Source organism: Panthera tigris, chromosome D4 (assembly GCF_018350195.1).
Source record: "Panthera tigris isolate Pti1 chromosome D4, P.tigris_Pti1_mat1.1, whole genome shotgun sequence".
In the NCBI taxonomy this organism is placed as follows: domain Eukaryota; kingdom Metazoa; phylum Chordata; class Mammalia; order Carnivora; family Felidae; genus Panthera; species Panthera tigris.
Window position 1 is genome coordinate 55051550 of NC_056672.1, and position 13300 is coordinate 55064849.

General features: G+C 49.6%; 1 protein-coding gene across 1 annotated transcript; it reads left to right on the forward strand.

Moving 5' to 3' along the window:
* The first annotated feature begins 573 nt into the window (after positions 1 to 573).
* On the forward strand, positions 574 to 8458 carry SPINK4 (serine peptidase inhibitor Kazal type 4). The gene is made up of 4 exons (XM_007076580.2): positions 574 to 959; positions 5403 to 5446; positions 6798 to 6910; positions 8373 to 8458. Exons 1-4 carry the CDS (start codon positions 899 to 901, stop codon positions 8416 to 8418), a joined length of 264 nt encoding a protein of 87 aa, XP_007076642.1. The 5' UTR covers positions 574 to 898; the 3' UTR covers positions 8419 to 8458.
* Positions 8459 to 13300: the final 4842 nt, after the last annotated feature.

A 13300-nucleotide genomic window follows, 5' to 3' on the forward strand; every position in this document is an offset into this window, starting at 1 on the left:
ACTGTGTCAATTATGCCCTTTCATGGTGGGGGAGGGAGAGGAAAGAAATAAAAAGAACTTTTTTTAAAATTTATTTTAACTTTTATTTTTGAGAGAGAAACAGAGTGCAAGCCAGGGAGGGGTGGAGAGAGAGGGAGACACAGAATCCGTAGCAGGCTCCAGGCTCTGAGCTGTCAGCACAGAGGCGGACGCAGGCCTCGAACTCACCAACCATGAGGTCATGACCTGAGCCGAAGTTGGACGCCCAACCGACTGAGCCACCCAGGCGCCCCAAGAACATCTCTATTTCTATTTACACCCCACTTCATCCTCTGCAAAAATGTTTTCCCATCTGCTGTCCCCACTCCCCTGTTCACAGCAGCCCCAGGAGGGAGACAGAGTCAGAACTGCCATCCTCATTTTGTGCATGGGTAAACTCAGTCCCAGTTAATGAAAGTGTCTTTTCTGAGATCACAAAGTTGGTTGGTGCAACACCAGCAAAGGAACCCAAGGCTCCAGCCCCTCTTCTCTGCCTCTTCACCTTTCAGTGGCTGCTTTTCTTTTTATGTGTCCTTCTGATCTGCCTGTCTGTCCTTCTCCCTCTGTCTCTCTGACTCGGTTTCTCTCTGTTTTTCTACTTCAATTTCCCTCTCCCTCTCCCTCCAGCCCTCAGATTGGTGTTAGCTTTGTAGGTTGTCCAAACTTTCCTTCCCTCTGGAAATCTGCCAGCCATGTAGGCACAGCTCCAGGCCACCACAGGTTCAACATCTCTGATGTCAGGGTGCAGATATTCTCTGGATGACGCTCCTGCCTCTCCATCTGGCCCCAGATAAGGGTGGGGATCAGCCCTATAAATAGTCTCCGATCATCCCCCTGGCTCAGGCCCCAGCCAGCCTGGACCAGTCAGTCCAGGATCAGCATGGCTGTCCGCCTGTGGGTGGTTGCCCTGGCCATGGCCGCCCTCCTCATTGTGGACAGGGGTGAGTGGACAGAGCCTGGATTCTCTGTGGCTTGGTAATGGTAGATGAGCTTGTGGGGGCAGAGACAAGATCTGGAGCACCCGTGAGGCCTCAATTTTCTGCATATACCCTCTTTTTGTACCTCTACTGTGGTGGGAAAAGTCCTGGGCTAGAAGAAACCTGGGTTCAAATCCTGACCCTGGCCCCAGAATTGCAAAAATCTCTCCTCTCTTAGGGCCTCTGTTTCTCCAGCTATAGTGTAGGAAGTTGTCCCGGTTCAAAGTTTCTCTGAGCAACTACTTGGTGAGAGATTGGGGAGGCAGCAGGAAGCAGGCCTATCTCAGGAGAGGCAGGTAAGTCTTCTGGCTGCAAGGTGGTGGGTGCTGAAGGAATCTTGGCTTGGGTCCTCTGAGCTCCTATCTGCTGTGACAGGCTGTGCTTGTGGGACAGACCGCAGCTGTGTGAGCCCAGGGGAGCCCTTGTCCCGGGCTAGACACATGCAGCTGGAGTGGGGTCTCCTCAGGCCCTGGAGCCCCTCTGTGGTCTCACACCTGCTGTGTATCAGGCATTGTCCTGGGCCCTTAAGACATATCAGTGAGCAAACAGAAAGAGAACTGCCCTGATGGAGCGGAAATCCAGAGGGGTAGGATGGAGGGGAATAGACAATAAACAAGATAGGTGCAATGTTAGAAGGCGATAAAGGATAAAGAAAACATATTGGGCAGCGTGAGGGAGGGGGCTGCAATGTTAAATCAGGGGCGTTCTCTCTAAGAGCAAGGCTTGAAGCTGGCAAGGGGTTGAGCCATGTGGATATCTGGGAGAAGAGGTCCCAGACAGAGGGAACAGGCACTGCAAAGGCCCTGAGGTAGGAGCATGCCTGGAGTGTTTGAGGTACAGCAAGAAGGCCATTGTGGCTGGAAAGGAATGAGAGGCAGGGTGCAGAGCAGCAAGGAAGGAGATGATAGAGGCAATGGGGAACTATACTGGGTAAGGCCTTGAAGGCCAATGTGAGAACGTGGCTTTCCCTCTGAGAGAAACAAGAGGCCCCGAAGGGTTTCGAGCAGAGTTGTGTGTTAAAAGAATCACTCCAGTTGATGTGTTGAGAATAGACTAAAGACGGAAGCAGGGAGATTTCTTAGGACCCTCCTAGAAGGCCACCAACCTCATGGCCAGTCCCACACCCATTCCCCTCGCTGGGGACATAGGCCTAGGGGCTGGGGCAACAGAGAATGGGTCTGGGGGCTCCGGCCCAGCATAGCCTGCTTACTCCCAACCTGGCAGCCATTCTCTGAGCAGTTCTCCTGTTGGGAACACTGAGGAGGCCTGCCCTGAAGAGAATCCTTGTGTCCTTTCAGATTCCTGCCTGGGCTGAATGAGGATGGGAGTCCAGGGCAGCCTGAGAGTCAGTGTAACTTCCAATTCCTGAACACCCACTATGTGGCGGGGCATTGACACATGGGGGCAGAACCATAGGAGCCCCAAGGAGCTCAGGTCATAGGGAGGCAGGACTGTCATGATAGAAGCTACTATTTGTGGTCTGAATATTTGTGGCCCCCAAAATTTATATGTTGAAATCCTAACTACCAAGGTGATGCTACTGGGAGGTGGGACTCTCGTGAGATGACTAGATCCTGAGGGTACAGCCCTCATGAATGGGATTAGTGCCCTCCAAAAGAGACCCCAGAGAGCTCCCTCACCCCTTCTACCATGTGGGGACACGGTAAGTAGGCGCCAGCTATGAACCAAGAAGAGGGCCCTTGCCAGACACCAAATCTGCCAGTTCTGTGACCTTAGACTTCCCAGCCTCCAGAACTGTGAGAAATAAATGTTTGTTGTTTAGAAGACACCCACTTTGTGGTATTTTTGTTATAGCAGCCCAAATGGACAAAAACAGAAGCCTTAATCCAGGTCTGCCCAGGGAACTCTGGGAGACATGAGGGAAGGCTTCCCAGGGAAGTAGCGTCTGAGCCTTGAAACGAAGGTAGAACCAGTAGAAGGGTGATAAGGACATCTCAGGTAGAGGGACACAGCATAAGCCAAAGCAGAGCCTGTCCTGGAAGAATGGGCAGCAAGGAATAGCTGGGGCATAGGAAGATGGAGAGGTGTACTAGGAAGTGAGTTTGTGAGGGAGTTTGTGAGGGCTCACGTAGGGCCCTCAACATAAGATGAAGGAGCTTAGTGATCCTGGCAGGGAGCCATGGAAGGCCTTTATATATTTTTAATGCTTTTTCATCCCCTAACAGTTATGGACCATGAAACAAACAAATTTTATCACTCAATGAGTTCTGACAATGCATGTACCTGTGTAACCCAAACCCCTATCAAGATACAAAACATTTCTGGGGCATCTGGCTGGTTCAATTGATAGAGCATATGACTGTTGATCTCAGGGTCATGAGTTCAAGCCCCAGGTTGGGTGTGGAACCCACTTAAAATAAAAATTAAAACAAACCAAAACAAAATATTACCAGCACCCCAGAAATTTCCCTCATGCTGGTCAATCCCTTCCCCCACCCTACCCTCAGAGGCAACTGCTGTTTTTTTCCCTCCACGATAAATTAGTTTGGCCTGTTCTAGAAAGTCACATAGAAAGTTGTATTTATTGGGGCGCCTGGGTGGCTCAGTCGGTTAAGTGTCCAACATCGGCTCAGGTCATGATCTCACGGTCCACGGGTTCAAGCCCCACATCCAGCTCTGTGCTGACAGCTCAGAGCCTGCAGTCTGCTTATGAATCTGTGTCTCCCTCTCTCTCTGCCCCTCCCCTGCTCACACTGTCTCTCTGTCTCTCAAAAATAAATAAATGCAAAAAAAAAAAAATTTTTTTTTTAAAGTTGTATTTATCCCCAGGCTGCCCTGCGCCTTGGCTCAAGGTGCCCCTTCCATATAGTATATAGTCTTGTGTCTAGCTTCTTCCGCTCAGCGTGTTTTGAGATTGAGCCATGTTGTCGCATATATCAGTTGTTTCCCTGTTTTATTGCTGAGTTGTATCCCACTGTATTGTGTATCATAGTTTATCCATTCTGCTATTGAAGGACATTTGGATAATTTCTCGTTTCTAGTTTTATAATCACGGAGGGTTTGAGCACTGTGGTGACAAGGCTGGGTTTGCATCTTGCTGCCCCAACGCCATGCTTAAACAGCACATCAGGGGTCACTCCGTCTCACTTTCCTTCTCCCTCTCTACCTTGGAAATGTCTTAAAACGGCAGCCTCAGGGAAAGCTAAAACCACAGTGGTGGGCACACTTCCAGTGATGGAGAACTCTCCACTTCTGGAAACAGCATCCTTCACTGAGGTATGTTTCCACTGAGAGAAAATTCTGAAACTCAAACCTGCCTCCCTGCTGTTTCCTTGCACAAATGGGTTCTGCACTGTGAGGTTGAGAAGAGCTTGTCTCTCCCTTGGCCCCAGGACAGCCCTTCAGAGACTTCAGGTAGCATCCTGCCCTTCTCCAATTTATGTAGACACCTTACCTTCTACCTATGGCATTAGATATGGCTCCGTTCCCCCTTGCACCTGTTATGTTCTCCAGTCATATCAGTTTGTTCGTGTGCAAGCAGTGCACCTAGACCATGGAGGGTTGGGTGGCACAACCGTGTATGAGACAAGAACAGGCTGGGAAGTGACAGACCTGTGTGCAATCCCAGCTCTGCCCTCAACAATCTGTGTTGCTTTACCTTCTGAGCCTCTTCCCTAGGTTGGGCAAGTTCCCCAGGAACCAGACTCAGACAGGCATGCCGTGTCTTGAGGCATGCTCACGGGGGTACACCCATGAGGGATGAGGAAAGTTGTGATGCTGTGCAACAGAGGCCCCCAACAATCTTACAGGGAGCTTTCGAGCTGGGGTGGCTCCTCCACATTGTTTTGAATAGAGATGAGGGGTTCTGGCCGTTGTACAAACACCAACCTGTCATTGGATGTGGGCTGTTCCTGGGTCGGGGATGCAAACACGGGTGAGGCAGCTCTGTTCTCTGAGGGTAATTCCTAGCAAGGGACTTGCCAGAAGTGGCCAATACTCCTGGCAGCTGAGGAAATGAGCACCTTAGTCCTGCAGGTGGGATCTGGGTAGCAGACCACAGCATCTACCACTGCCTCCTTTCCTCCTTGTTGCATAATAGTGATAGAGATGTGAAGACTAGTTAATTAAGATCATGTATTCTCGATGCCTGGTACATAGTAACTGAACTATTTTTATTATTATATGGGATTTAACAATCCTAGTGGGATCTGACTAATAAGGAACAGGTCGGAGCATCACCTCCCTAACTCTAGATTTCCTGTCTCTGTGCTAGCAACCCAAGGTCACATCAGCTTTCTGGGAGCCCCACTGTCTGGTGACTCAGTACTTTTCCTTGAGAATTGCAGACTGGGTAGTAGCTGGAACAGGTCTCCTGAAGCAGTCCTCAGACCCCGGACCTCCTGCCTAGAGCCATTATCACCTAACTCTTGCATTTTTGCCTTTCAGAAGTGCCAGTGTCCGTGGAGGGAAAGTTCACTTTCTCAAGAATGGTAAGGCAGCCGCTTGTAGTTTTGGCTCCAGGGCTGCCGTTCTGGCCTCGCTTCCGTATCCATGCTAGGCAACCACCATTTTTCTTCTTTATACTCTTGCTCAGACAACTCAAGATGGCTCCGAGGTGGCCAGCATGGCCTCCTGAGCCTGCATGCTCCCCAGGTTAGCCCTTCCAGGCTGACCTGGCCCAGCCCCTTTGCCAAGGTCCCAAACTTGCCTTCAAGGACCTCGAGAGATCTGCCCCAACCTGGTCTCCAACGTCCCTGCCAGCAGTGAGATCCCCTGCCCAGGCTCAGCAGGACTGAGTGCACTCTCTGCTTTGTGTAGTACAGATGGGACAGGCTGTAGGGTTCAGGCCAGAGGCCCCCTGGCCCCTTGGCCCCCTGGTGTGACCAACCTCCCCAGTCACACTCCATCATCCATCCCTTCACTGCAGGGGACAGACACCAAATTGTCTCTGAACCCTGATTCTACCTTGGCCCTGGGTCTGATGTCCCCAGGGATCTCAAGGCAGTGGTGCGGGCCTCCTTGAGATCCCCCAACCCACCCTTCACGTAGGTGAACAAGGAGGCTCAAAGCCACCTTCCCATCCAGCAGCCTCAGCAAGTTCACACTGTCAGCCCATCAGAACCCAGGCTTATTATTGTGCCAAGGAACCAAGTACTTTACACACATTATTTCAATTAACTCTATGTGAGAAGAATACTATATTTATTTACAGTTTTTGCAGATGAGGAAAACTAAGGCCTAAAGAGTAGAAACAGCTCAGTCAAATTTACACAGTTAATCAGTGCAGAACTCAGGCTCCAGATCTCATCACTGTTGCATGGCACTGCCTCTCTCACCCTGTCCTGTCCCACGCTCCCATCCCAAGCCCTGTCTCATTTTTCCAGCCTTCCCACACCAGAGGTCTGATGGGTCATGTAGGCCAGAGTGAGTTGGGGGTCCCTCAGCGAGGAGGAGCCCCCTGAGACTGCTGGGTTGTTCTGTCTCCTGGGGTCCTCACTGGGACCAGCAGCAGAGGTTCTAGTTAGGCCCTCTGAAGAGTGGGAACCCATCCCCAGGAGCTTGAGGGCATAAACTCACTCCTCACATACAGACACAGACAAATGCATGGTTGCCAACAGACTTGGGCTCAGCAGACACAGACACACACTTAGTCATGCACGCACACATAAGCAAACATGCCAAGGGGCTGTGAGCGGTTAGTTTCATGCTCCCTGGACCAACAGTGGGGCCATCTTGAATCTGGCTCTCCCCTGGAGCCCATGACTCCAAGCAGAGTCCCTGGGTCCCTCCTCACTGCCTCTGAATCCTTGAGTGCCCTCCTTCCCTTCCTCTCTTCCACAGCCCATCTGTGAGCACATGGCGGAATCTCCAGTCTGTTCCCAGACATCCATCCCGGTCTGTGGCACTGATGGGGTTACATATGACAGTGAATGCCAGCTCTGCTTGACCCGGCTGTAAGTCCACCGCACACCTTCCCCTCGGCTTGCCCCATGTCTGGTGCATTCAGGTCTGAAAGGAGCAAGACTTGACCTGCCTTTTCCTTCACACACCTTGGCCTGACTCCTCTGACACTGCCCCCAATAGAACAAGCACAAGTGTGTTTCAAAGAAGGCACACGGCTCCGAGCACAAAACCTCAGCTGGCCAGGGGTTGGGGAGGGCGTTGCAGAAACCCTGGGTTCCTTCCCTTGTTCTGTCCCTGACTTCATTTGTTCATTTATTCCTCCAGCCAACAATCATTTATTGAGCACCTACTACATGCTAGGCACTGGGGATATACCAGGGCATAAGCTAGACAGCATCCCTGGCCTTCTGGGGCATATGGTCAGCCCAAGGGGGAAGCCATGCTAATGGTTAGCCAACTGTGTGGCATAGAATCCTCAAGGCTCAGGTGGGGGCACCCAGGGTACTGTGAGTGCAGGGCGAGGACAAGGGCAGGGACGACTTCCCAGCTCAGTTCTGAAAGATAAGTTGAAATTAGCTTGGAAAAAGAAGGAACAAGGAAAGGCAATTCCAAGTAGTGAATTGGGTTTGGAAAGATCTAGAAGGGAAAGTTTGTATTTGAGAAAATACAAGAAATTGGATACACTGGAGTATAAAGCTTAAAGGAGAGTGGGAAGAGGCAAGAAATGAGTCTTGAGAGGTGAGAAGGGCCTGAATATCACCTTGGTATGTCTGATCACCTATTTGTCTCCTTTCTTCATTAATAAAGCCCTTGAGGGGTGCCTGGGTAGCTCAGTTGGTTAAACATCCAACTCTTAATTTTGGCTCAGGTCATGATCTCATAGTTTGTGGGATTGGGCCCTGCATTGGGCTCTGCTCTGCTGGTGCAGAGCCTGCTTGGGATTCTCTCTCACCCTCTCTCTCTGCTTCTCCCCACTCGCACTCACTCCCCACTCTCTCTCAAAATAAATAAACTTAAAAAGACCCCAAAACCCTTGAGCTGGGCCAGAGCTAAGCAGGATCATGGAAGATAGTCTTCAGAAGCTATAGCGCTCTAGACAGAGGGGTAAGAGAGCAGCAGAATACTGTCCTTAGATGGGAAGCAGTGGGGGTCAAGGCGGTTTGTGGGGCAATGAGGTCTGTGGACAGTTGAGCCTCTGGGGCAGCCTGGTGGAGGTATGGCTAGAGTTCAAGACAGAGTCAGGGCTGGAGACAGATTCAGCAGCCATCAGTATACAGTAGTAGACAAAATCCCAGGAAGCTCAGATCTCTTGGGGGAGGATGTACAAGAAAGAAAACCTATAAAGGGATGTGCCCAGGGACCCCCAGGACCTGCCCTGCACCTGCACTGGGTGGGGGGTGGGGGAGAGACATCTCAGCAGGGTGTCTTGATAGACGGGGCCAGGCAGGGTCCCTGAAGGGTATGCTCTAGTCCCTGAGGAGATGGCCTCATCTTTGTCTCCTTTGATCCTAGGAAAACCAAACAGGACATCCAGATCGTGAAGGATGGCAAATGCTGACCCCATAGCAGCCTCTTAAGCCAAGAAGCTTCAGGTTAGAGAAGAGTGGTGAGAGTGGAGGATATGACATGAAATAAAAGATCCAGCCCAACTCAACCAAATGGGCCAGTATCTTTGACGACTTTGGTGAGGTGGGTGGTGGCAGTGGTGGGTGAGTGTATGAGGGTGGTGGGTGAGGTGGGGGGATTTTGCCCTGACCTCCCTACTCTGAATCTAATGTCTTCTCCATCACTCTAATGTGTCCCCGCCAGAGGTCCCAAGTATCTTTGGCCCTCTTGTGGAGGTCAGCCCCTGTCCCCAGCGCACTTATCTGCCCCAGCCTGCTTGTCACTAAGGTCAAGAACTTAAGGGATGTGTGTACCATCTACCACTGCCTGAGGATATGACTTTGGGAGAGTCCTACACCCCTCAGAGCCTTCTCCTTGGGCTGTACCAGTACCCCAAGTCTTACACACACACACACACACACACACACACACACACACACTCACACACAGGCTGATACCACCATGGCTGATATTTAGGTAGTATACACAATATATCTGAGCTACTTGTTAAAATATTGACCTAGTTCTATAACAGTTAAAAATAGCTGCCCCAAGCCTTTGAGTGTCCCCCTGTACCCTGGTCACCCACAGGAAGATGACTTCCAGACTCTGCTCTGTTCTTTTTGTCACCATCCATTCTGACTTAAATATGTTGGCATTGGACACAACTCCAGGCACACACAGCACACATGGACCTATACAATGGCCCACGAAAACACACAGCATCCAGAAATCCCCCCCTCCCGAGCCCCCAGCCTGTGGTCCATGTCAAATATACCCTCTTTTGGCCAAAGAAGGAGCCACTTGAGAATGGTGGCAGAGGAAAAGAGTGTGGAGAGGGGCCTGACCAGTAGAAGCAGTGTCACGTGGACCCAGATTCTTCCTTTAGGGTGGGTAGAGAGAGCGGGAAATGTGCTGTGGGAAAACACACTGGGAAGAAAGTGGGGGCAGGAAAGGCAGGAACCAACATTCCCCAGACAACTGAAATGGGGACGCAGGCAGGAACTGTTGCTGATAGATTTGCAAGTGGCAGGGCCTGGGAGGTTACCTATGGGCCCTACTACTGCTATTGTTAACAGAAACTTTTGCTCCTCTCCTGCATAGGAGTGACGCAGTATTATGTTTGGCTGTGAGAAACCAAAAGCCAAAAAACAGTGGCTTAAATAGTTAATTTCTCTCGCACATAGACCTTTGTGGTATGCTAACTTCATGTTCCTTAAATATTGTTACTCTGCCATCATCAGTTTCCTCTTCAATGTACAAGACAGCTGCTCCAATGCCAGCCATCATGTCTACATTCCAGTCCACAGAGAGGTAGAGAAGGGCACTCTACTGCCTCTGAAGACACTTCCAATAAGATGCACACAGTCTGTTTACATCCCATTGGCTAAAATGTAGTCTCTTGGCCACGCTGGCACAATAAAACTAGGAAAAATTATTATCTGGTTGGCTATGTGCTAAGCTGAAAATCAGTTCGCTTACTACAGAAGTGTAAATATTGGTGATATCTAAGCTTATGCCCTAAGTGGGGAGTCCCTCTTACACTCAATTGATACAGCTTCTCAGCCAAGCTTCCCCTTGTTGATCCTCCCCCTGCCAGGCCTCCACACATGATAAGGAATCACAAAGATTATGCCTGAACAACGTGCCAGGCACCAGGCACCACACTGGAAGAAACACCTCATTCGCCACCTTACAGCCGTGAACACTTGGCCCTGTCTCTGGAAACCTAACTCTGGGCCCCTAAAGGCCCTATCTGTGGCATGCAACACTGCTGCCCTGGCCATTACTGATTGGCCAAGATTCTTCTCCAGGATTTTTTGAACTGAAATAAGGGAACAACAAGCATTTCCTCTCCGGTAGTGAAATCAGGGTTGCTGACAGCCATGTTTCCTACTTTGTGGAAGAAGTAGGATTGACAGAATGATACGAGCATGCCAAGAAAGAGATATGGGGCACTTGGGTGGCTCAGTAGGTTGAGCCTCCAACTTCAGCTGAGGTCATGATCTCACAGTTCATGAGTTCAAGCCCTGCATCCAGTTTGCTGCTGTCAGTGCAGAGCCCACTTCAGATCCTCTGTCCCCCTCTCTATCCCTCCCTTGCTCACACTCTCTCTCAAAACTAAACATTAAAAAAAAGTTTAAAAAAAAAGAGCACCTGAGTGGCTCAGTCGGTTAAGTGACCAACTCTTGATTTTGGCTCAGGTCATGATCTCACAGTTTGTGGGTTCAAGCCCCATGTTGGGCTCTGTGCTGACAGTGTGGAGCCTGCTTGGGATTCTCTCCCTCTCTCTCTGCCCCTCCCCACTCTCACACTCTCTCTCTCAAAATAAATAAATGAACATTAAAAAAAGAGAGAGAGAGAGAAAGATAGAGAGAGTAATTCCAGGTTGTGTTTGAGCTCCTGAAGACCAACTGCCCTCGAATGTCCCAAAGTTACATGGGGTAACTCGACATCCTGCCAATAAATTTTCTATTTTAACAATCTCTTTGGAATTTGTTTTCTGGTGCTTTCAACTAAGAGTCCTGAATACCAGTCCTGAAGAAGGGCTTCTCAGAGAAGGTAATCTTTACGGTCTGTCTTAAAGGATTAGTAGAAATTGGTGACTAAACAGACAATGTGTGGGAGAATTCTTCCAGCTCTGTGAGGCTGAAAGATATTTGTGGGTCACAGAGCCCCATTTGTTCCCCTGCAGTAGGACTGACCATGTCCTGAGAAAGTGGGTGACAGAGGAGTGTTCTTTCCCTGTTCACAGGCAGAGTTATCCTGTGGATGTGCAGATCTATGTGGGTGGGCCTTGTGCACAGGCCCCAGTCACCACCCTGCACATCTGCCCAGAAGCCTGTGCCTTAGGGCCTCTCTTCTCCACCCTTAAATAAAACAATGGCTATTGACACTGTGAATGCTGTAAATTCCGGTGCTGACAGAGCTTCAGTGGCTGAGAGCAGCTATGGGAATTTCACTGTAGATATGTGTGCTCAACATACATTCATTTATTCTCCAAATATTTATTGAGCACCCATTATAAATAGATGTGCTTGAAATACGTTGTTAACAAGACAAAGAAACTCCTTAACCCAAGGAACTTAGAGAGTCTAGGGTTAAAGGTACATATTAATCAAATAATCCCACAAATAAATCATCATGGTTTATCGTGCTACTTATCATTAAGAAAAGTTATGGCAAACTGGGAAACGGTATCGCATGGGGGTTTGATATGTTCTGACAGGAGAAGAGGTTTCTCTATGGAGAGACATTTGACTTAAGTTCAAGGGATGTTCAGTTACCCAGAAAGGGGGTGGGGTAGGGACCGGGAGAGATGGTAAGGAGCTGTCCAAATGGAGGAACAGCATGTGCAAAGACAGGCAAGGAGAGGGCCTGCTCAAGGCAGGAGAGGGCACAGAGCATCTGGAAGACCACAGCAGCCAGCAAACAGGAGAGTGGCCCAGGATGACAGGGAGAGCGCACAGGGTAGGGCCTTTGGCCTTTATCCTAAGGGGACTGACATGGTAAAATCTGTACTTTATGACCACTCAAGCTGCTCTGCAGAGGGCCAGAGGGGAAGTAGAGACCAATGAGGGAGAAAGAGAGAGAGGAAGAGAGAATATGAGAGGGAGTGAGAAAGCCCACATTGTCAGGAGGCAGTATAGTGGAGATTAAGAGCATGGGCTCTAAATCAAACCATCTAGCTTTGTATCCTGGCCTTGCCACTTATGACCTTGAGAAATTACCTGAGCTCTCTGCTTCCTCACCTTTAACATGGGGAGAGTATCTGTCTGCCTCTTAGAATGTGTGAGGATTAAATAACTAATACACCCAAAGAACTCAGAACAGCATCTGGTGGACGGGAACTTCTCATTACATGTTTTGGCCCAAGGCCACAGGGCTACCGTATAAAAACAAATACTGAACTGCTGATTAAAGTGCGAGGTGGGCTGGGCAAGGTGGAGCCTCATCCACTTATGCCCCACTGCCACTGCCTTGTGCTAGGCCCCACCTGCGCAGTCCTAAATTCCTGGGGCTTCTGGGACTCCCTCTCTGCCAAATAAGGTCAGCCTCAGAGTGGCCTGTTGGAATCCTGTCTCCTGGGCACTGTGGGAAAATCTGGGGTGACGGCAGCCGAGCCGGTTAAGAGTTCTAGCATACAGAGCCACTCTCAACCTTATTAAACATAAATTATAGCTAGAACCGCAGAAGGCTTTTGCTTCTCAAACTTCATCAAAAAAACTTGGAACATTGTTTTGCTTACTGATGTGTACGTACATTAACTACTTTTTAAAAAACGTAACAATGTAGGGGGAAAAGGCCACAAAAAAAACAGGAACAGCCTTGAGGGAAACACTGACCTCAAAAGGGTACAATGAAACAGAAATGTCTTTGAAAGAACTCCTGAGAAGTTTACAGTTGCCTTCACTACCTGCCTCACTGTGACTCTTCTCTTTGCCCCCACTAAGCCGTACTTGTGGCCTGGTTTCAAGCAGAGATTCAGTCAATACCAGCCTTAACCTACTAGAGATTTACCTGAGGACAAGGAAGTCTAAGCATCAATACAAGCCCCACCCAGAAATGGGCTTCTGAGATCTCAAAGCCCAAGGCTGGGCAGGGTCACTGGGAGGTGAGGTCAGGGTCTGTGAACCAACAATCCGGCCAGCTGTGCCAGAATTAGGTTACAATGAGGGATGTTTGGACTACCCCACGTTGCCAAACACCTGTTCTGAGCTACTCCCGACATTCCTGACTAGATGTAACCTCCTGGTGGTTCTAGGTTACATCTATAGGCTATAGAATCACAAGGGCAAAAAGGCCTCATGTATCTGAAGATGGGGGTGGCCTAT